Source organism: Strigops habroptila, chromosome 1, assembly GCF_004027225.2.
Source record: "Strigops habroptila isolate Jane chromosome 1, bStrHab1.2.pri, whole genome shotgun sequence".
In the NCBI taxonomy this organism is placed as follows: domain Eukaryota; kingdom Metazoa; phylum Chordata; class Aves; order Psittaciformes; family Psittacidae; genus Strigops; species Strigops habroptila.
This window is the reverse complement of record NC_044277.2, coordinates 4,203,671-4,225,065: the sequence shown is the minus strand read 5'-3', so window position 1 is coordinate 4,225,065 and position 21,395 is coordinate 4,203,671. Positions and strand designations below refer to the sequence as shown.

General features: G+C 43.9%; 1 protein-coding gene across 18 annotated transcripts in view; it reads right to left on the bottom strand.

The window, feature by feature from the left end:
- The window catches only part of PTK2 (protein tyrosine kinase 2), a 158,604-nt gene that overhangs the window by 125,731 nt on the left and 11,478 nt on the right, over positions 1-21,395 (bottom strand). For 15 of the 18 annotated variants that reach the window (XR_003994032.1, XM_030503569.1, XM_030502096.1 and 12 more), the window contains exon 1: positions 14,367-14,743. The exons of 1 other annotated variant lie outside the window; for it this stretch is intronic. Coding sequence is in view for 15 of the 17 variants with exons in the window: in XM_030503569.1 (XP_030359429.1) it covers positions 14,367-14,469 (103 nt within the window). In the remaining 2 variants the exon portion in view is untranslated. Of the gene's footprint in view, positions 1-10,484; positions 11,008-12,343; positions 12,593-14,366; positions 14,744-21,395 lie in introns of those variants that run through there. 2 more of the 18 variants (XM_030502259.1, XM_030503201.1) reach the window with 2 other exon arrangements.

Below are 21,395 nucleotides of genomic sequence, written 5' to 3'. Positions count from 1 at the left end.
TTCCAGACTTCTGGGGTCAACAGCAATGATTCCATATTGCCTTGTAGCACAGTAAGATTTATGGGTTCTCTACCAGTGCTTTCATCCTAGGTGGATCCTCTTGGCATGCTGTGTAGGGCTGAGTCTAAACCCAGCACCTCAACTCTTTCACTCACAGATCACAGCCTGGTTTGTGTTGGAAGGGACCTTAAAGCTCATCCAGCTCCAACCCCCTGCCATGGGCAGGGACACCTTCCACTAGAGCAGGTTGCTCCAAGCCCCTGTGTCCAACCTGGCCTTGAACACTGCCAGGGATGGGGCAGCCACAGCTTCTCTGGGCACCCTGTGCCAGCGCCTCAGCACCCTCACAGGGAAGAGCTTCTGCCTCAGAGCTCATCTCAGTCTCCCCTCTGTCACTTCAAAGCCATTCCCTCTTATCCTATACTCCATGCCCTTGTCCTCCAAAGGATAAGATATCTGGGTTCAATCCCCCATAGCAAGACAAGTTTTGTTACAATTAAGCTTCATTGGGTTTTATCACCTCAAATTGTTGAAGAAACCATGCAGGAACATCTCTAGAACACCCCACAGCGGTATGTGTGGCACTGTTTACTGTTCTCCTCTCTCCTCTGGTCATAGCAAGCATCCTGGGTCAAAACTACACCGTGCTTCACAGTGCATGGGCAATAAATACAACACAACCTTTGCCACCACGAGCTCCAGCCTGTTCCTTTAAAGCAGCTGTGTGTGCTGGTTCACCTCATCCATCTCAGCCCACAAGATATGAGAGTCACAACAACTTGGAGTGGGGCCAGAAGCATCAGGTATTCAATTGCTGCATGTTTGGAGGAAAGGTCAGCAGTGAAATTCACTTCCCACATTCTCTGACAGCCCTAACGAACACAACCATAATGACAGAGCTACCAGCAACCTGCTGAAGTACAGAACCACCAGTGTGTGCTGCCCTTCATCAGGTGAGGGCAGAGGACACAAGGGATGATGGTGCACCAACTTCATGGCAAACCTAAAAGAACTAACTAAGGTTTCACTACCTCCACTTATTATAAGACTTATTGCATCTTCTTATACTTGATTGTGGAGGAGTATTAAGAACACTCCTAAAGATGAAACTATTACTTTATAGAGTGTTTTTATTACTTCCCTGGAAACAATAAATCAATTCCCCACCACATCCTAGTGATGAAACATGCAATTTGTGCCCCGCAATCTGACCATGTGCAGAACCAGCAGGTGATGAGAAATGAAGCTGGTGTTACACAAACCAGAGCTTCCCATCCCACCTTCCTGCAGTCCCCATCAGAACACACAGAAATAGTCATTTGGGGGGTTCAACATGTGCAGGTTTTGAAATGCTGAGTTATCCTTGGCCTGAAAATCTCTTATGAAAGGATCTATCTTTGCACAGGAGCTTCAGGAGGCAAAAAGGTTTTGTGTATTTGCAGTCTGTGCTCTTAATATGTTTAAATTCATTTTAAAAGAACTATTTCATTGTAGCTAGAGAGAAAAGAGGAAACCAAACTTGCAGCATGCAGAATGTGTGCTTTAATATGTATGAAATACACATATTTCTGCACCAAACCAGCATGTTGCTGTGACCATACACCCTCCACACTGCAAATAATGCATTTTTTAATGCAAGCAGCAATATTTCACAGGTCAGAGGTACCTCCTGTCACTCAAACCTCCATCACACTGGTCCAGTAAGTAGCTTTAGGGGAAATGACACAGACAGATAAAATACTATCAACTATTCCAACTGAAGGATACGCTATTTCATTGCATTATTAATTGCCTGAAATTGGATCTTTGGGATCTTTTTAACTTGGAAGAAGTTTTGTCATCTGCGAGGAGACCTCGGAGCAGCTTCCAGTGTCTGAAGGGGGCTACAAGGATGCTGGAGAGGGACCTTCATCAGGGACTGTAGCAATAGGACAAGGGGTGATGGGTTCAAACTGAAACAGGGGAAGTCCAGGTTGGATATAAGGAAGAAGTTCTTTACTGTGAGGGTGCTGAGGTGCTGGCACAGGTTGCCCAGAGAAGTGGTGAATGCTCCATCCCTGGCAGTGTTCAAGGCCAGGTTGGACAGAGCCTTGGGTGACATGGTCTAGTGTGAGGTGTCCCTGCCCATGGCAGGGGGATGGAACTGGATGATCTTAAGGTCCTTTCTAACCCAAACCATTCTATGATGAATCTGAAAGGAAAGAAGTAGTGCAATTACCTGATTTACTCAAAAGAATTACAAGTTCCCTTGGTTTAGGAGCAGAGTGTTTGCTAAAACATTAGACAGTAGCTGTGCTACTAGAGCAGGTTTATCATTTGATACATTCTTATCAATAAAATTCTTAATTCCAAGAATTTGGACATGGGCAGAAGTTAACGAAATTCCTAGGGAACAGGATAGACCAGTAGAGCTTGTTTGCTTCTGATACAGGCAGACAGTGATGAGCACCTGCAATCTGCACCTAAAATCAACACAGCACCTCACAGGTGACTATCAGGGCACCATCTTCAGCCAGGGATGTGAATTGGAAGAGGTGGCAGAAGCACCACATTACCTTCTACAAGGAACTTCTGAGCCAGAGACCATCTGAACACACAATTGAACAAGCAACTCCAATGAAGTGCAAAGGAAAAGGTTAATTTAAACATGCCTGGTGCAGCCTGTGGCACCACGACCACCCCAACCTCTCAGTATTTCCCCATAGTTTGTAAATGTCAAGGGGTGGGCTTTAAAGATGCTCAGCATTTGGCTGAGACATAACTATTCTATGATTCCATCTCATTTTAACCGGGTGCAGAGTGTTCCACTGAGCAAGGGAAGGGAGCTGCACAGATCACAGGCATCCAAAGGGAAAAGCTCCCTTATAATGCAGCTTTATTCCTCTGTCAAAGCCAACATTACTCACAAAACGATGGCCACCAAAAAGAGGTGAGGAGAGAAGCAAAGGGCAAAAAGCAGAGCTGGTCACACTTCAAGAACAGTTTTGTTCCACCTGGACAACAAGAAGCTGTCCCTCTGGGCCACCATGCACCTCCTGTTCTGCTGCTGGGGTTTGATAGATGCAGAGCCAACGTTCCTTCTACATCAATGTAAGATGTGAGACACGAGGAGTTAATAAGATTTGCTCCAAAGAAATAAGCTGCAAATTGTTTTCACACTCCAGAAGGAAATGAGTTTTCCCACTCTAAGGAGTGAATAGAAGAATAAAGAGGAATATAGAGCAGCATACTTGATGAGACTTCACGGTATACTCTACCCCTCAGGTAAAAACCAAAACCAAACCTCAAGCCCCTAAACAAGACCCCCCAAAAGTCACCATCTTCCATTTCCTCCAAGGCTACACCCTTAGAAAGGTTTAAGAAAGAGCAAGTTCCAATTAATGTGCAACACTAATTCCTCATTTAAGATGTCAGTTAATGGAGGGACTGGAAACATCCCTGCTCCACTCTGGTGCTGAACAATGGCTTTTTCCCAGCAAGAACTCCAGCTGCACAGACTGTTTCACTGCTGCACTTGCTACACACACGAAATGGGTGTTGCTGTAAGAAAAATAACCCCTCAAGGACGGATATTGGCACGTTTCTTCCCTGTTTCAGCCTATCCCCATTCACTCCCTTGTTTTACCCACCCCCTACCACCTTCTTGCTGAAGGTCAGCAGCATTTCTTGTGGGATCTCCGGAGCTGAGGTTTCTCTGGCCAACTTGAAGTGGTGAAGACCTTCCTCACCCCAACATGTGCTCAGTGTTATTTAAAGCAGACACCTGAAGAGTCCCCAGTTTTTGATTAATCAAAAGAAACAGCTCAAAGATTCCAAAGACAAACCTAAACACAAAACTTGTTTCACTTTCTATTTACTTCACATTTATGATGTACCAGGTTGTTCATTAAAACCACCTCTTCCCATCTTCCCTTGCACACAGCAATTCAGTCTCTTTAACAGTATTTAAAAGGAGAGGACTTTGATAAAGATTTATAACTATTTCTCTGCTGTATCTGCCATCAATTGTTTCATTTTCTCTCACCTGCAAAATACTTGATATCTATATTAAAAAAGAGCTTAAATTAGAGCTGTTGCTTTTATAAATGCAGATAAACGTCCAGGAAAAGAAAACACCAAATACTTTATTCCTCATTTTCCACATGTAAGATGTGATTTTAGAACTGGATTTGTTCTTTATCATAGAATCACAGAATGGTTTGGGTTGGAAAGGACCTTAAGATCATCCAGTTCCAACCCCCTGCCATGGGCAGGGACACCTCACACTAGACCACGTCGCCCAAGGCTCTGTTCAAGAGAATTATGTTGCTGCACAACACAGATTTCAACTTACAGATTTACCTTGATGTTTTCATTTGTTCTATAAGGCGTTTAACAAAGGTGTATATCAATGTATATACCTTGTGGACAGGGTTTGTCAATTCTTCCAGGACTTCCTGCAGGAGAGGCTTAAACTCCTCGTTCGTTTGTTAAGATTAAAGAGAGATACAACAAATTACATTGGGGATATTCCTAAGAACACGTTGTTTTGACAGAAAGCTCTGAACTTATAAATCGAGTTGTTGTAACATTTATACAATCTACTCTTCCAGGCTCAACAAACGAGTTCCCAGGGATAAAACAAACAGCAGCTCTGTGGCCTGGAAGGAGCGAGAGGAAAGGGAAAAGAACACAGAGGAGTCGTGATCAAAGCCAGGAATAACAGTCCATCTAAAATCCAGAGCCAAATTCCACTGAAGCACCAATGTCAAGGAAAACACATGAATCAACAAACCAACAACCCCGAGTGCTCAGGATCCACCTTCTCCTGTATGGCCTCGATTTTACAAGGCAATGACCATACCTATGGATCTCCTGGAGACCAGCAGGTTTCAACATACATTGTGCCCAGGGGATAAGCACGAGGATACATACGTGCACATGGAGAAGGAAGGAGGAAACATTTAACACCTGAAAGGATGAGGCCCTACAAACCTGTAATACCTGCAGTCAGTCACAAAGGACACACTTTACGAGCAGCTTTATGGCATTACAGCAGGTTGACTGTCCCTGCAAGCACAGAAGGGTAAGAGCCCACATCCTATCTACAGCCTCACCTGAGAAGGGGAGGAAAGGAATAAGACAGCATTTTTGTTTCCATTTCCAACAGAACTGGAGCAGTTCTGTTGGAACTGAGCAGAGATTGGATATAAAGAGTAATGAAAGTCTAGTAAAAAGAAGGAAAACTATTCCATGCAAGAATTTTATGGTAATAAGTTAGAAGGTTATAGATGAATTCCTGCTTCATATGATTTTTCTAGGGCTGAAGCATCACATATACCACAGATGGAAACAAAACTTTCCTACAAGAGAGTATATAATGTATATATACATATATATATAATGTTATCCTAGAGTCACAGAATCCCAGACTGGTTTGTGTTGGAAGGGACCTTAAAGCTCATCCAGTTCCAACCCCCTGCCACGGGCAGGGACACCTTCCACTAGAGCAGGTTGCTCCAAGTCCCTGTGTCCAACCTGGCCTTGAACACTGCCAGGGATGGGGCAGCCACAGCTTCTCTGGGCACCCTGTGCCAGCGCCTCAGCACCCTCACAGGGAAGAGCTTCTGCCTCAGAGCTCATCCCAATCTCCCCTCGGGCAGGTTAAAGCCATTCCCATTGTCCTGTCCCTACAGGCCCTCGTAAAAAGCTCCTCACCATCTTCCTTGTTGGTCCCTTCAGGTACTGTAAGGCTGCAAAAGACAAACTACTATGACTTTATTTGTGAACCATTAAAACAAAATCACCAAAACCTCACCTATACAGAAAATGTTATATATTTTACATTATATACTCTAAAAAGTACAGCGTATATATAAAAAAAAAACCAGAATTAAAAGCAGTGTGGCTGAAAGAATTCAGTAGTAAAAGCACGAAGGTGCAAATTTCTCATCTCAAGGGCAGAACAGCACCAGTGCAATGACATTTTCCTACCTCTGTGTAAGAAAACTCCAGGCATTCAATCCTCCCATTATAACTAGAGCAAAACCCCCTTAATATTAGAAAGCACAGATGTAGAGACACAGAGCAGAGCCTCCCTGCTGCTAATACCTACAGTGAGTTGATCAAATATTAACCTGGGGAAGCGACAGGCACCACCACAGTCTGCTCACCCCACCTCTGTGCCAGAGGACACCCTGCTCGGAACAGCTCAGGGTGCACATCATGGATTTCTTTGCCACACACATGATAAAAGCAGCACATTGCACTGCACCACCACTGGGTGAAGAGCAGACACACAACTGCCACGCTGCCACCCGAGTTGTACATTTACCCCCTGGCAATGGGGTGGGATGGATGTGGACAGCACACAAATGCTTCCATGTGGAGAGGCACAGCTATAGACAAGCATAAAGCAGAGACCTTTAAATTGGGCCTTTTGATTTCTGCCAATATGAGGCAAGACCACTGCAACCAAACACCTGAATGGACAAAAAGGTGCTGTCGAGGTCACCCGGCAATGCAAGCTGCTGGGTGGGAATCAGCCCCTAGGATCACATTGAAAAGGCTGCTCTACTCTAAAGCATCTTTGTTGCAATTCTGCAGTTTATCTGGAGCAACCATCACGCCACAGACCAGACAAAACCCCCTTTGAGCTGAACACACTAGGATTTCAGGAATATGATTCCTACTGGTACCTCCCCACAACAGCAAAGACAACAGATCATTGCTCAGTTGCAAATGTAATAGCAGAAGGCTTATGAGAAGAGCTTAAATGTTATTACCCCTTATCTTCAGAACCAGCTGAGAGGCTTCAGGAATACACCCAGTTCCTTCCCATCCTCCTCCCTAGAAAGAGAGATTTAATAGGACTGCAGACCATTACTCACCCTACTTGTGACCATAAAATTCTCTGCTATAGGAACTTTTACACACTTATGAAAGGAGAAAACTCCACCAGCATGGGAATCATGACTGGCAATAAAGCTACTAATCCAGGTTTATCAGGAAGTACTGTGATCCAGATGGACTTGGACAGGCTGAGAGGTGGGCCTGTGAGAACCTCCTGAAGTTCAACAGCGCCAAGTACAAAGACCTGCACCTGGGTTTGGGCAATCCCAAGCACAAACACAGGCTGGGCAGAGAATGGATGGAGCAGCCCCTGAGGAGAAGGACTTGGGGGTGTTGGGTGATGAGAAGCTCCCCATGACCCGGCTTCAGTGTGTGCTTGAGCCCAGAACCCCCCCGTGTGCTGGGCTGCACCCCCAGATCGGGAGCAGCAGGTCAGGGAGGGGATCCTGCCCCTCTGCTGCGCTCTGGGGAGACCCCCCCTTCAGTCCTGACCCAGCTCTGGGGCAACAGCACAAGAGGGACGTGGAGCTGCTGGAGCGAGGCCAGAGGAGGCCACGGAGCTGCTGCGAGGGCTGGAGCAGCTCTGCTCTGGAGCCAGGCTGAGAGAGCTGGGCTGGGGCAGCCTGGAGAAGAGAAGGCTCCTGAAGGGGAGACCTTAGAGCAGCTCCAGTGCCTGAAGGGGCTCCAGGAAACCTGGAGAGGGGCTTTGGACAAGAGCCTGTAGGGACAGGCCAAGGGGAATGGCTTTAACCTGCCAGAGGGGAGATGGAGATTAAATAGCAGGAATAAGTTCTTCCCTGTGAGGGTGCTGAGGCGCTGGCACAGGGTGCCCAGAGAAGCTGTGGCTGCCCCATCCCTGGCAGTGTTCAAGGCCAGGTTGGACACAGGGGCTTGGAGCAACCTGCTCTAGTGGAAGGTGTCCCTGCCCGTGGCAGGGGGTTGGGACTGGATGAGCTTTAAGGTCCCTTCCAACCCAAACCAGTCGGGGATTCAAGTGAAGAAAAGTCTGATTTTACCACCAATTCTAAGTAGAACTGGCTTTGCCAAATTCTTATAGGAACCAGCACAAAGCCTGCAGTGGATGGAAGGCACCACCATTCTTTAATCATTAGTGAGACAACCCCAGGTTATCACATACTATAAGGAACAGGACAGTGAAGATGATCTGCATCTTCTACAAGGTTGAGAAGCAAAAGCTTTCCATCAGTGTTTTGGACATGTATCCACACCTCTTCCAATGCTGAAAGGGAACGGCCACATCACCCAGGGCCTGTTCAGCTCATGTAAGATGCACCATCAAACACTGCATGTAGAGGGGAAGTTAAGACTATTCAATTCCCCCTGACAAAAAGGGTCTTTCAGTTCTACAGCACATCGAACTGAAGTTCAAGATGAGCTTTCAGTCCCAAAATGCCACACTTCTGTTTATTATGCTCTTCATGTGTTGATATGACGCTCTCTGCAGCTCTTCACTCAAGTGCTTTCAGTTGCTGTGAGCAGTTGTACCAAACAATGGCCACTGAAGGTCACACACTGATTTTCCTCTCGTACTTCAGATGAGGAGACTCAGGCCATGGAAGGAGCTGGTTTTCCTTATCAATTTCCTCAGTAAAGCAAAGGACAGTATTTAATTTGCAGAGTTAATTCAATTTAAATACAAAAAATAAGACAAAGTAAACCCTTAGGGCTTAGTTTTATGGATGTGAAATCGTTGGCAGGGGAAACACTGTTTTGGGAAGCAGTGACAGTGCTTGGGAAAACCTTGGTTATCATATATAAGAATGGAGTTTGTTTATAGATTACTGTCAACAAAATGATTCAGCAGGATTGAATTCCACCCAGGAATACTCCTTAAAACATCTACCTTCAATACCAGAAGAGGCAAATCCAACCCTCTTCCTGTGTGTCAGTAAATGAAGCATCACATCAGTGCTGGACCACCACCAGTTAACTCCCTGACCTCAGCAATCCCCATCCCGTCAGGAAGAAGTGGCATCATTCATTCTCAACACAGATTCAACAGGAGCTGTTGCAGTGATCTCATTTATTCTGCAAGATGATGACATCTTCATAAATGCTACAGGATTTTTATAAGTGCTTTAATCCAACACATTTATGACGTGCTGTACTTGAGCTCGTTTTAATTGCACATTTACAAAGACATTTCCTTACGTCTGTCTTCTGTTTCCTGTGCTGGTTTATAGAAGCCAGTAGCTTGTATGGGCTTGTCTACTGTAATGTGAGAGTGTGTATTAATTTAAGATGTCTCAGAGGTTTTAATAGATTACCACGAACAAATCTGTATCAGCTCATGAATTTAAGGATACCAGTGAGGTGCTTTTTCCAGATTCATAATGACTAAAACTACAAACTCTTTGCTGTCAAAATGAAACTTTACCAAGACATGAATTTGCAACTGCTCCATTTAAGCCACGCTTCAGCAAGTGGAAGGACTGAGACAAGCTGCTATATTTCTTATAAACATAACACCAGCCAGAAGAGCTTATTTCATTACACCAGTCCCTGCAATAAAAGCTGTGCATAAAGATCAGCTGCCCAATGAATTGCATTCACTAAAAGAGCAAAACCAGGTAAGAAAGCCCCCTTAGTAGCTAAAGATGCTGGTTTTGAACTACCTCAACTGTTGCCAAGCTCACTGGGTATGGAAAATGATGCTGGGTCCATGTGTGTGCACACATGTCTCTGTATATACGTGCCATATAGGAAACAAATATATATACACACACACAATGCAACTTGTGATCAAAAGTCTCAGATATAAACTGAACAAAGAAGCTGTTCAGGCCACAATCTCCTGTTAAACTTCCCAGCAAAACCACAATGTTTCAATCAATGCACCATCCTCTGAGATCCGACTTCCAGACTTTGCTCTTCAGCCTTTTCCTATTGCATCTTCCAAAGGGGTATTTAAACCATTTTGGTTTCCTGCTTTAAGTTTTTCCCAGGCAGCTCAGAATTCCATGTGACACTGGTTCAGTGGTTCATTACCAGGTGCTGCAGCTGATAAGATCATACATCTCCATTACACAGGGAACACCCCAGCACTAAAGCACTCGCTTGCCTTCATTGTAAGGATATCTCAAGCTCCATTTTCTATTCCAGTAGTCTTTGAGTAAGAAACAAATCACCCTGATGGGAATCCATCAGCACTCTCATAGCTGCATACTTCCTATACATATTGAAGAACATCAATGCTGTAGAGTAACCCTGAAGGGAAGAACCCCCCCTGCCTTCTCCAGACTATTTTAAATAGACACAGGCATCTCAGGAATTGTTTTGAAACTGCCTTTGAAAAGCAGGGGTTTGATGACATTAACACTGGGTTTCTTTTTTCCACACATAAACCAAGAGATGCTTTGACACTTTACGAATCTCACACCTTAAGAAGCCACTAAGTTAATAAGGGTTAACAAGAGTTTAGGCAGATTTCTGGTTTGGAGGGAAATGGCTGATGTGTCGCACCACTGATGCAGACAGTGTCGTGAGCCTTACAACAACAGACTGTCAAATGACAGACTAAACTCTTTTCCCAGTTGTTATGTCCTTGGAAACCAAGGGGGAAGCACTTCATGGCATTCCCAAACTACACTACAGATCCACAAGTGCAGGAGTGCGTGCTTCCCTCCACTCACCTCTGCTGGAGCTCACCGTGAAGATGCGGCAGAACACTCATGCTAACAGAAGGGATTTTCTTCTTTCCTAATACACAATAGCTGTTATATTTCTATGGTTTATATAGAATCTGTGTCAAAAAACTTAAGAAATCCTGATTTAGGGACTATTTTCCTGTCCACCTTCACAGGATCAGCAACTTTCCTTCCTCTGTTTTCACCACTGTACCCCTTTCAGTGTCACCTATCACCTAAAAATCAAAGAGACTCAAAGTTATCACGCAAGTATTCTTCTCTTAGGAGAAGGAGAAACAGCACTGAGCTTTTCTCTTCTGTATCCAACCGTCTTGCTTATACTCAGCAGATCAGGTTCCATCTGAGCACAGCTCCTGGAACAGCAGGGTTCATCAGGAAAAAATCCAAACACATCGAACTTGGAATTGCTTATCACTTCAAAAAACATTGCAACATCAAGAGATTGCAATAAACAGGGTAAAACTCCTTCCCACACGATTAAATACGTTTCACAACACGGCTAGCTTAAATTTCCAGTTATTTCTTTTAATCAAGGGTTTGGACTGAATGAGGTTTGATTCTCCTCAGACAGCACAGAGCTTTTCATGTCAGGCTGAACGGCTGAATTCAAGGGCTGCGATCGCCCTTCACCAACTACTCACATGACATTAACAACATCACGTCAATTTACTGGTCATGAATTATTAAACAGAGCTCTTCCCATGGAAGTTATTCATGAAACTTCCTCCTTCTTGGGTGGATAATTCCGAGCATTCCCAGCTATTCAGCAGAGCTATCCAGCTATCCTTGACTGTTACATTTACATTTCTTTCACCGAGTTATTTTGTAAGCTTAAAGCGGCACTGCCACAGGCAACCCAGGAATAAAGGTCACTGGCAAAAGTATCTGAACCAAAGTGCAAGACATTGCACCACTAATAAAATTACCAAGGATTAGAGGTGTTTAATGATCCAGGACTACTTTTCTAGTCTACTGTTACAGTCAGAAAGAAACCAGCCCTGTGTGATACTGGCACCAGTTTTCAGTACTGAGCTGGATAACAAGAACTGCCTCCTCCGGGACCAAGACACCCACTTCAGCATCCCCCAAAGCCGTAACCCAGCTTGAGGCTGTTTATTCCACAAGACCAGAGATTTTAAGTTTCAAATTACTTGGGAATGGGGGGGGGAGAGAGAAGCAGCCAAACATGTTTAACTCCTATCACTACTGAAGTAATACAGACTTGCTTGCTGAGAAGAAATATGCCAGTAACCAAAATCCACACTTTCTCTTGGTTTGCCAATCAAAATATTCTCAAATCTGGAGTATACAGATGCAGGCTGAATCACTGAATTCAGGAACACTACTGAGGCTGGACTTCAGCGTAAAGAGGAGGCAAAAGCTGGCAACACAGATTACAGGAATCCTTTATAAAGAAAAGCAAGTTATCTTATTCTTTCATGCAGTCCTACAGACACAGAATCGGCTGCAATTAGGTGATCACGCACTATCACTAAGAAGATTGAAGATTTTAGGTTTAAGAACACTCAAAACCAAAGCAGAAGCACAATCTGTATGAACACAGACTCACTCAAACATTTCCAAGAGCAAGCATTAGCTACAAGATCACACCTAATACACCAAAAGCTTAAACTGTTGCATTCAAAAAGAGAACAGATCCTTTAGACAGGAGTTATGGATAATAAAACACATTTTATACATCACGACCACATTTTAAGACATTATAAAATACTTTTAAAAGTATTATTTAAAAGTTTTATCCATTTTTTTACTGCAGGTAACCTGAAGCTTTAACCGAAAAGCCAAAGAGCCAGAATAAAGCTACCCAAACTAAATTATATTACCTTTCTTTGACTGCAGGTATCTCACAGCCCTTATCAAAGTAGGCCAGATCCGTTTCATTTCCCTAAGGTTAAGCTGGTGAACAGTGTACAGAGTATTCATCAACTAAGGAATGGTCACCATTCAATGACAAATATAGCACAAGCTGTTTCTCATCTGTCCTATTTCTTTGGGGAGGCTGAGATGTGGCTTTTTCTAGAAACCCTCACAACTGGCAGCTGGGAGATGCTGGTGCCTTTGTCCTCTTATGCAACTCCTGGTGTCCCCCTTCTCCCCCCTCCAAAAGCAATAAGATGACATTACACGGCTGGTCTCCATTTCGGGGCAGAGGAGGCTGGAGGAGCAATTTGCCCCCAAGTTGTGTGTTCTGACAACACTTCACTGGCGACCAGGGCAGGAGGGAGGGATTGGTTTTCATTCATTTTAGTTGCTGGAGTTGGGGGGGGGCGGGGGGGGATCGATACCTTTTATCATGGCCCAGTGCAGCCATCTTCTATGAGAAGCAGCATCTCTGCTGTACTCATCCTCTGGTGCTGGAGCAGGAGGGAGGAAAGTGATACCCCCTGTTCTACCCGGCCTTAACAGATGGTGGCATCTTGCTTTTTCTTTGAAATGATTTCTCTTCCCTACTTTTGGATGTTACTCTCTGGGAAATACCTTCTTTGTGACCCTCACAGCAAGAGGAAAAGCCCAAATTCACCTAAAACTTCCAATTTACGACACACAGGAGTAGGCATGGTTCTAACCCTTCATGGTAAACAAGTTTTACTAAAAGCCCAATTGGTTTTAGCTTTGTCTGCAGCTACTGTTACTCACTGGTTTATTAACTACTACTGACAGATTCTGTACTTCATGAGACATGACCAGGATGTGGTGGTCAATTTCTTCTTTTTAAGTTATTTCTACTACATGTGCTACTAGAATATATCAGTGTGTGGCAAAAGCTAGCTTAGGCTAAACAGATCAGCAAGGTGCAGAAAGCACCCGAGACAAAGACAGTGTTAAATGCTCCTTTTGTGTCTCCTCCAAGTAACGAGGCAGTAAAAACTCAAAGTAAATTTATTGTTACTTCTTTCCAAGACAACTAATCTTGAGCCACCCAACCCTTAGTTGAGATACGTTTCCCCTGAACTTCTGGAGTAACTGCCTCTGTTTGTGACCCAAGGTTACGGTGACGCAATACTTCACTGCCAGCTCCTCTTCCAAAAAAGAAAGTACATTGAAATGAAAGTGAACACGAGGAAAGTTATGCTTACAACCAGCAACACACAACCTTTTAGTTGCTTGCCATCTAAGGAAGATTTGATTCCTTGGCTACTAGCAGAATTTCGAGCTTAATCCCTGGACGCTCCCACCCGCAACACAAACATACAAATACCTTTCAGATTATAACAGAGTAAATATTCATGTCATGGGATGCAAGTTAAGATAATCATGGGAATGAGTTTCATGTGTCCATCTAATTAAGCCTCAATTTCAACCTAAATGATTCTGTGATTCCATGATTCAAGTCAAACCCCCTCTCATTGTAATAAATGCATGCTTTGTGGCTAGGTATTGTCTCTTTTGGGGAGGTGAAGGGGGGTCACAATTTCTAAGCCAGCAAGTAAAAAGATGTCAGTCTTCCACTGCAAATGCTACCTGCGATCAAGCACTTCAAAACTACTCCATCCATAAGGTGAGTGAAAGCAGAATCCTGCTCGCAGCGGTTTCAAACATACAAAGATCAAACACAAAGCCGTCAGATCCTCACATCAGTGCAAGGGAAAAAAAACCAAACACAGCTCAAGCGCTCCTCGGTTTCAAATCATTCTGAAAAGCAAAGGGAGAAAAACCCAGGGTATTACAGCTGTCAGGTGAAGAAGATCCTGCGGGCTGCTTCGGTTAGGAGCGCATGACCAGCATGAAAATAGCTTTATTTTATAGCTTTATAGGAAAAAAAACCCTCTAGACCCACAGGTGGTAAAACATTAAATTAACGGGGGGAGAGGGTTAAATATAGAAAAGATATAAGGGTCTGTGTACCTTTAGCCCAGCACATCGGGAATGGGCTGCAGCCGCTCTTCTCCATACAGATGGCACCTGCTCGCTCCGGGGCCTGCTGGCCGGCGACTTCCAGCCACCACATACACACAGCGGGGCGGGGGATCCCGGGATACAGCGTCCCGGCTCGGTGCTGCGGAGCGGCCGGGGGCTCGGTCCCCAAGCGAGGAGCAGAACCGGCGGCCCCTCAGCGCGGCCGGGCCCGGGGCGGGGGGAGACCGCGGCGCTGCTTCATCTCCTCACGGCTCGGCGAGCGAAAGCGCGGAACATCCTTTCGCGGCGGCGAGGTGCCGAGGAAGGGGGGAAAGCGGGCAGCGGAGCGAGCGTGCTCCTGCCTCCATTCAGCGAGGGAGGCGGGGAGGGAAGGAGGGGAGGCGATTAGCGAGCGCCACATTAATATGCTAATCCGCCCCTTCTGCTCGATTCACCCGCAACGCCGGAGCTGCGGCTCGGAGCCGCCGGGCTCCGAGGATCCGACTGAGCCCCGGCCATTTTCTGGGCTCGGGTCCCACCACATCGCACCGTCCCCCCCCGCAAGGACTAACGTTTTGGCATCGCTTTGAGGTGTTCTGTGTCTCTAGCTGGTGCTGGGAAAAGAAGCCGGCACCCTAATAATGCAGAACTTCCACAAGCTTCATCAGGAATTGGGGGTGAGAGCCTGCAGCACCGCCTGCCTGACCTCACAGTCATATCGAAATGACCATTATTGATGAAATTATTACTTATTATTGATGAAGTTACCGAAATAATTGATTATTATTGATGAAAGAACTCCGGTAGCACTCCTTTGCCTTAAATAAAGGGCAAATATCACAGCCTGTACCAGTAATTGCTCAGCACCGCATCCAGCCCTCCTCTAAAATCAGGGCTTCTTCATATACTTCTATAGATATAATACACTTCCTTATACTTTCTACACCCAGAAGGCAAAGGTCACCCCAAGCACACACTGCACGCTCCATGGCGTTTGTTCCCTCTCAACTTGCAGCATCTCACATCAGAACTGCTTACAGCAATCTATTTTTCCTTTTAAAACAGCAAGTACAAGAGTTGCAAAAGCCTGTGTTTATAAACAGGCACTCAGGCGGGGGGGGGGGGGAGAAAACACCCATTTTACTCCTAGCAAAAGGTTTCACGACAATCAGAAACAACTGAATCAGCTAAAAATATGTATTTAGAAAAAACTCAACAGGACCGAGACTCACACTGATCATTAAAGCTCTTTATATATTCCATGGTAATCTTTTTCTCGCTCAGCAGTAAGGCATAAGGCTTATCCAAGACTGTAACCAAAACGGGAATTAATCTAAAGCCAGCAGCCTTCAACTTAACCTATCTGCCTACTTGGAGCAGCACAAACTCACCTACGGCGTGTGCTTAATTACCATTCTTAACCTAAAATACTACCATCTTATTTGCTTGATACACTGGCTATGCAGAACTGCAGTGGTGTGTGTCAAAACTCTTGATAAATATAGATGCTGCTTTTAATATTGCCTTCTTCTCTATTTAAAGGAGAAAGATAGAGGAGGGGAAAAAAAGAAAGGGGGGGAAAGGGGGAGAGAGAGAGAGAGATTAGGCCACAAGCAGGCCCATCAGATGTTCTGCATCACTGCGCAGGCACAAAGCTCTTTCTGGGGCTGAAGAAAGCCAAAGGGAACTGAAGACATGCCTGGATGCCTTCCTCCCCCCCACCGTAAAGTTTGCAAAGCCCCTAAGTGCTACACAGCCAGCCAAATACTTGCAGCAACAAGGTCGATTGTATTCACCTCCAATAATAAAGCAAAACGTGGTGTGGTGATGTTTAGAACAGAAATGACTGTATTTGTGTGCCTGCAGAAGATGCACAGACGCAGGACCGGTGCCTTTCTGGTTCAAGCTGCAGCTCACGGCGCAGGAAAGCTGCTTTTCCACATCCAGCTCTGCCACAGGCTTCCCTGATGACCTTGAGAGCAAGTCACTCTTGTTTCATTACAAAACACAATGCTGTGGTTTTCTTTAGCTGGTTTGGTCTGTGCTTTAGGATGTAATATATAAAAACCTGTGCTTCTTTCATTTAGTGTTCTGCAGAAACTAGCTAAAAAAAATACCAGGAGGTAAAAATGGTATAGCCTAAATTTAAGTTTTATGCATGAAAACAAACCCGTTTGAATAGCAACTGGGAAGTGCATTACCAAGGAGAATTTTAATAAACAGAATGCGTGGACTTGCCTTTTTCTTTATACTTTTAACAGATGAGACTACTACAGATTATCAATCCAAGAGTCAAGAGATGCTGTCAGCTGGGTACAGCTACCCTTTTTATGACATGAGTATTATAATCATTCTCCTCAAGGACATACTTCCTTGTTGTAGTATCAGGCTACAAAATGAAGGTGAAGACAAAGTACTGCATAGGAAGAGAGTATTTTAATTCCATTTTAGAAGTTATTCCATATTTTACACTCTGAGTATGTATCTTTCAAAATAAGCCAAGTGCTTCCTTCATGCTAAGATTTTTATTGCATATACATTACTTCTTTTCTATTTGTTATTGTAAGTAGTAACCAATACACATACGCTCACTCTCGTTTCAAACAACAGGATCAGGCTTTTCTGCACAAAAAAGCATACATTTGTGTTCTACAGAAAGTCAGAAACCGCCAAATTTCAGTTGCAGGGGGGAAGGAGGGCAGGGATAGAGCAAAAGACAAGGCACAAAGTAAAAACAAAACCCCAAAACCCCTGGAAAAGTTAAATAGGTCTCTATACTTAATATACTTAATACTTGCAACATTTTATACTCATTAAGTAGGTATCTGAGTACCTACTTGTTTTAAGTAATGCCAATCAGATTATAGCATTTACTGAAGTAAGGAACATCTGTCAGAAATCAGGAGCGTGGAACAGGAACGTCCATTCTTGTTGTGGAAAATGCATATGCTGACATACAGTGATAGTATCTGCAAAGTACTCACTGTGTAAGCAATAATGCTAACAGCTATCAACGCAAATACAAAACAGTATTCATTTTTAAACAGAAAGCATCACTTTGTATTAAGAACATGCAGAAGCACTGCCTATTTTCCTAAAATACACATTCTAACCAGGAAAAACTCAGACTACCCCAAAAGTGACAGCAAGCCAAGGTCCTCAGCCAAGAAATGGCATTTTGCCTCCCAGGAAATTCAAGTCTAAGACCTTTCTACTGTGAGTATGACTTTGGCTGCTCAGTTTCAGCTTGGTTTTAAAGACTTACTGAATATCAGCATCAGCTTTGTGAAAGCAAGAGAAGAAAAAAGGTCAGAAGCTTTTGGATTGTATCAAGGCATTTAGTTCTTGTTTTAATTTTGCCTGCAGGGCTGATCCTGTCTCCTAGTGAAGTCGACTGCAAGAATCACAAAGCCTTGTGGAATAAAGAGTTAAACAACAGTCTCGTACAACTGGGAGGCACATAAAAGGCTGTATAATTTTTTCCACTCAAGCTTATCCAAACAAAAATAACGATGTAAAATGCCTACGAGATGAACTGGCAAAGCTTGGCTTTCTCCAGGGTTATGTCTAGAGACTGAGCTCCTGTGGGTGTCTCGGGTATCTGCTCAGCAGAGAGCAGCTAACTACAGCTTCTCCCTCCCTGAATGGCATCATTAGGATCTCTCTGCTATTCAACCAATTATTTTCACATCAGTTAATATCTCTATTCATCAAATGTTCATCAGACTGGCTGGCAAGTTCAAGCACTGCTGGAAGGGGAACAGAACCGAACCAGAGAATACTTGCCTGAGGTTCATTGCCCTGAGAAACCAAACTCAACTCAGTATTCAGGAACTCTGTGAAGAAAGCAGACGGATCTGCACCAAGGCAGCGTTTGACTGCAGAACAGAGATTGTCTTTTCAATTCCTCTTCTGCAAGCTCTCAGCTACGAGATGAACATACCAGCACCAGCGATCTCCTTCCAGCAGGGAGAAGAGAGCAGCTCATTTTGCTTCTTAAGACAAAATAATGAAGAGCTACAGCCTGAAGCGTGGCAATCACATCACAACCATCATAATGATTCTGGACTGTTCATTCAGAGTTTTAGCCACTTCATGGCTACTGTTTATTCCTGTACTAGTTACTAGAGCTGAAGCACACACACATTTAGTTTTAGAAGATCTCCATATTGGTGTAAGAGATGGAAGAAGAACATTTCTTCACTGCATTCTTTTTGCTAATAAAAAAAAGAGAGCTCCCAAACCAAGTTTGCCCTCAGGAAAAGTGGAGGATTTTTTTCCTGTAAAGCCACAAATGCTTTTTATTGAGAGAACTGCAGACCAGCCTGTAAAGCTAAGTGTGCCAACTGACACTTCTGAAGCTTCAAACATGTTCATTGCTCATTGACAAGCTTCTGCATCCTCATCCATTTGCTTTCCCATGTTCGTATCCTGCAAACATGCTCTCCAAACATTGGAATTGCACCGTAATCTTCATCCATCTTCATCCTCTCATTGTTCCTTACATGTTTGGGGTATTTTTAATTACTGTAATTATTTTGTGTGCGTAATATTGAAGAGTGGAAAAGACCATTTGCCCTAAGTTTCTCTTTAGTGTCAAACAAAGATCTCCTTTGTTCACAGGAACTACTGAACAATGGTGCACCCACCCTTACATCACATCTGGAATTATGGCTCCTGAAGCCTACCTTACACTAAGCTCAAGTTTGCTAAAGCTGTCTTGGAAATCTGCCTGGTCTCTAAATCTCTGCAATATGGACAAACTCTAATTCCATGCTCTAAGATTAAATTAGGCCACTTTTCTCCTGAAGGGAAAAGGTAAAAGAGGACTTAGGAAATAAACCTTAGGGAAGCAATAGAATCATACAATGTTTTGGGTTGGAAGGGACCTTAAAGAGCATCTAGTTCCAACCTCCCTGCAAAGCAAACCACTAGGAACATCCATAGCCTGTAAAGCCAAGTGCTCTTTTGTGAGGTTTCCATCAATGAAACGAAAAACTGGGATTTGTGATTTTAGTCTTCACGCTGAACTTCTAGTGGTACCTGCTTGAAGATTTCTTGCTCAGGAAATGCTTGAGGTTTGAAGGAGTACAACAGAGCGAAGCTCAAACTTCTTCAACTTGGGATAGTCGATAGCAGAGAACATGCTGCAAGATTGACCCTGGAGTGCTCCAACTGCCCAGAGTAAGATTCCAGTATCCCACCAAAATCATTCGAGCACATAAACTGCTTTGGATGTCTGCTTAAGACCTTCTTCTGACATAAATTTAATCCAATACTAAATTTATTGTTATCTTCCTCAATTGGTGAGCTTTATAGCACAATACGTATAGGGCGTTCCTGAAAAGTCCAGAGTACTAAAGCAACGCTTCATCACCTTCTGGGTCATGGTCACCAAATCAGCCTTCCTATCCTCTGAACTACGTGTTAAAATAGTAGCTGACAGAATTAATTGCTTTTATTTTCAAATGCCAACTGACAGTAGTGAGGTAGGGAAGGGAAACAGAGCAGGATGTTGGGAAAAGGCCAGAGGAATGTAGCGTTAATGAAGTTTCCCATATTTCCCCTTCCCAAAGGATCCTCCTTAGCCCATGCTGACAACAGATGTTAGAAGGACAACTGAGTTTATTTTTATTATTTCATAAACAAAGACTGGCCACTTTTTAAATCCATATGGGTTGTGTTCAGTTCCAGGCATCCGAGTTGCAGCAGATTTCCTTGTGGGTGGACATTATCACCCACTCATATTCTCCCACTTCCTTCCATTTACTTTTTGAAGGTTCACTGCAGAGAAGTATAAAGTCAGCACCATGAAAGCTCAGAATGGTTTAAAATGACTCCTTCCTTAGGGCACGGATTCCAATCTTCTGCCTCTTCATGTTCCAGGCTATGTACCAAAAAACCCAACCAACAAAACCGTTGCTACCCTCAAGACATCTTTGAGAAGTTCCATCACAATTTCAATGGTTAAAAGCAAAAACCTGCTTCATGGAGAAACTAAGAGGAGAAAAAGTGAACCTGACACATCCTGCTCCTTGTTTCACTGCAAAATAAAGGCTGCTAACTTTGCTCTGCCAGGCTCACTGCGCTCATCAGTTCGAGCTGCTTCTCTTCAACCTGCTCAGACAAGAAGAAGAGGGGTGACAGGAGGAGGAGTGAGACAAAGCAATCCAGAATTGGCGCCAGAACCTTTCTGACCTTATAAAGCTTCCTCTGTTTATGGGGAAAACCTTTATTGATGAGGCAAACACAGCAGAAGGCATCTGAAGGGGAGGATTCCACATTCTGCAAGGACTACTTTTGTTCTGTGGAAGGGATCCATGAGCGGATCGGTTGACCTTAAATATGCATCTTAAACCCCCTCTTTGTTAATTCAAGGGTAACCTAGAAATAATGAGCCACATCTAAGGGGAGGGAGATAGGAAAATGAAGTTGCTTATGGGTCAGCAAGTCTCTTCAGGGTCTGCTCATATCTGGGCTGCTTTCTCCCTCATCTATCTCATAACACAAAAGAAAGCTGTGCAGCCACAGAGGGTCCAATTAGTTTGGTCTTGTCTGGACATGTGTCCCTTGTCCTGCTTCTCCTCCATATGCTAACACAAAGTTAGAGTAAGAGCTTGTGAAAGACTTAGCTGTGAATGTATTTTTAGCACAGAGTTGCACCTGATTTCTGTATCGCTCTATCTCAAAGTCTGATTTTCAAAGACTCACAGTGTGACATAAAACACAAACACAACATGAGCAATTCCTCACACTTCCAAAACCATTAAATGCAACAGCAAGCTGAATAAAAAGTAATCCATGAGCTCACAATAATGCAACATTCTTCCATCTCTATTGAAAAACACTGGAGGAACAGTTACCACTGTATTCCTTAGTGAAGGATGAGCAGAGCATAAATCCCTGATGGATAAACAAACACTTGCAGGCTTAAGACAAATAGCTCTGGAACCTTAAAGACTCAGTGTTACAGAACAAATAACCACCAGTGCTGACACCCTTTAATCAAACACAGAATTAAATATTCATTTTTACATC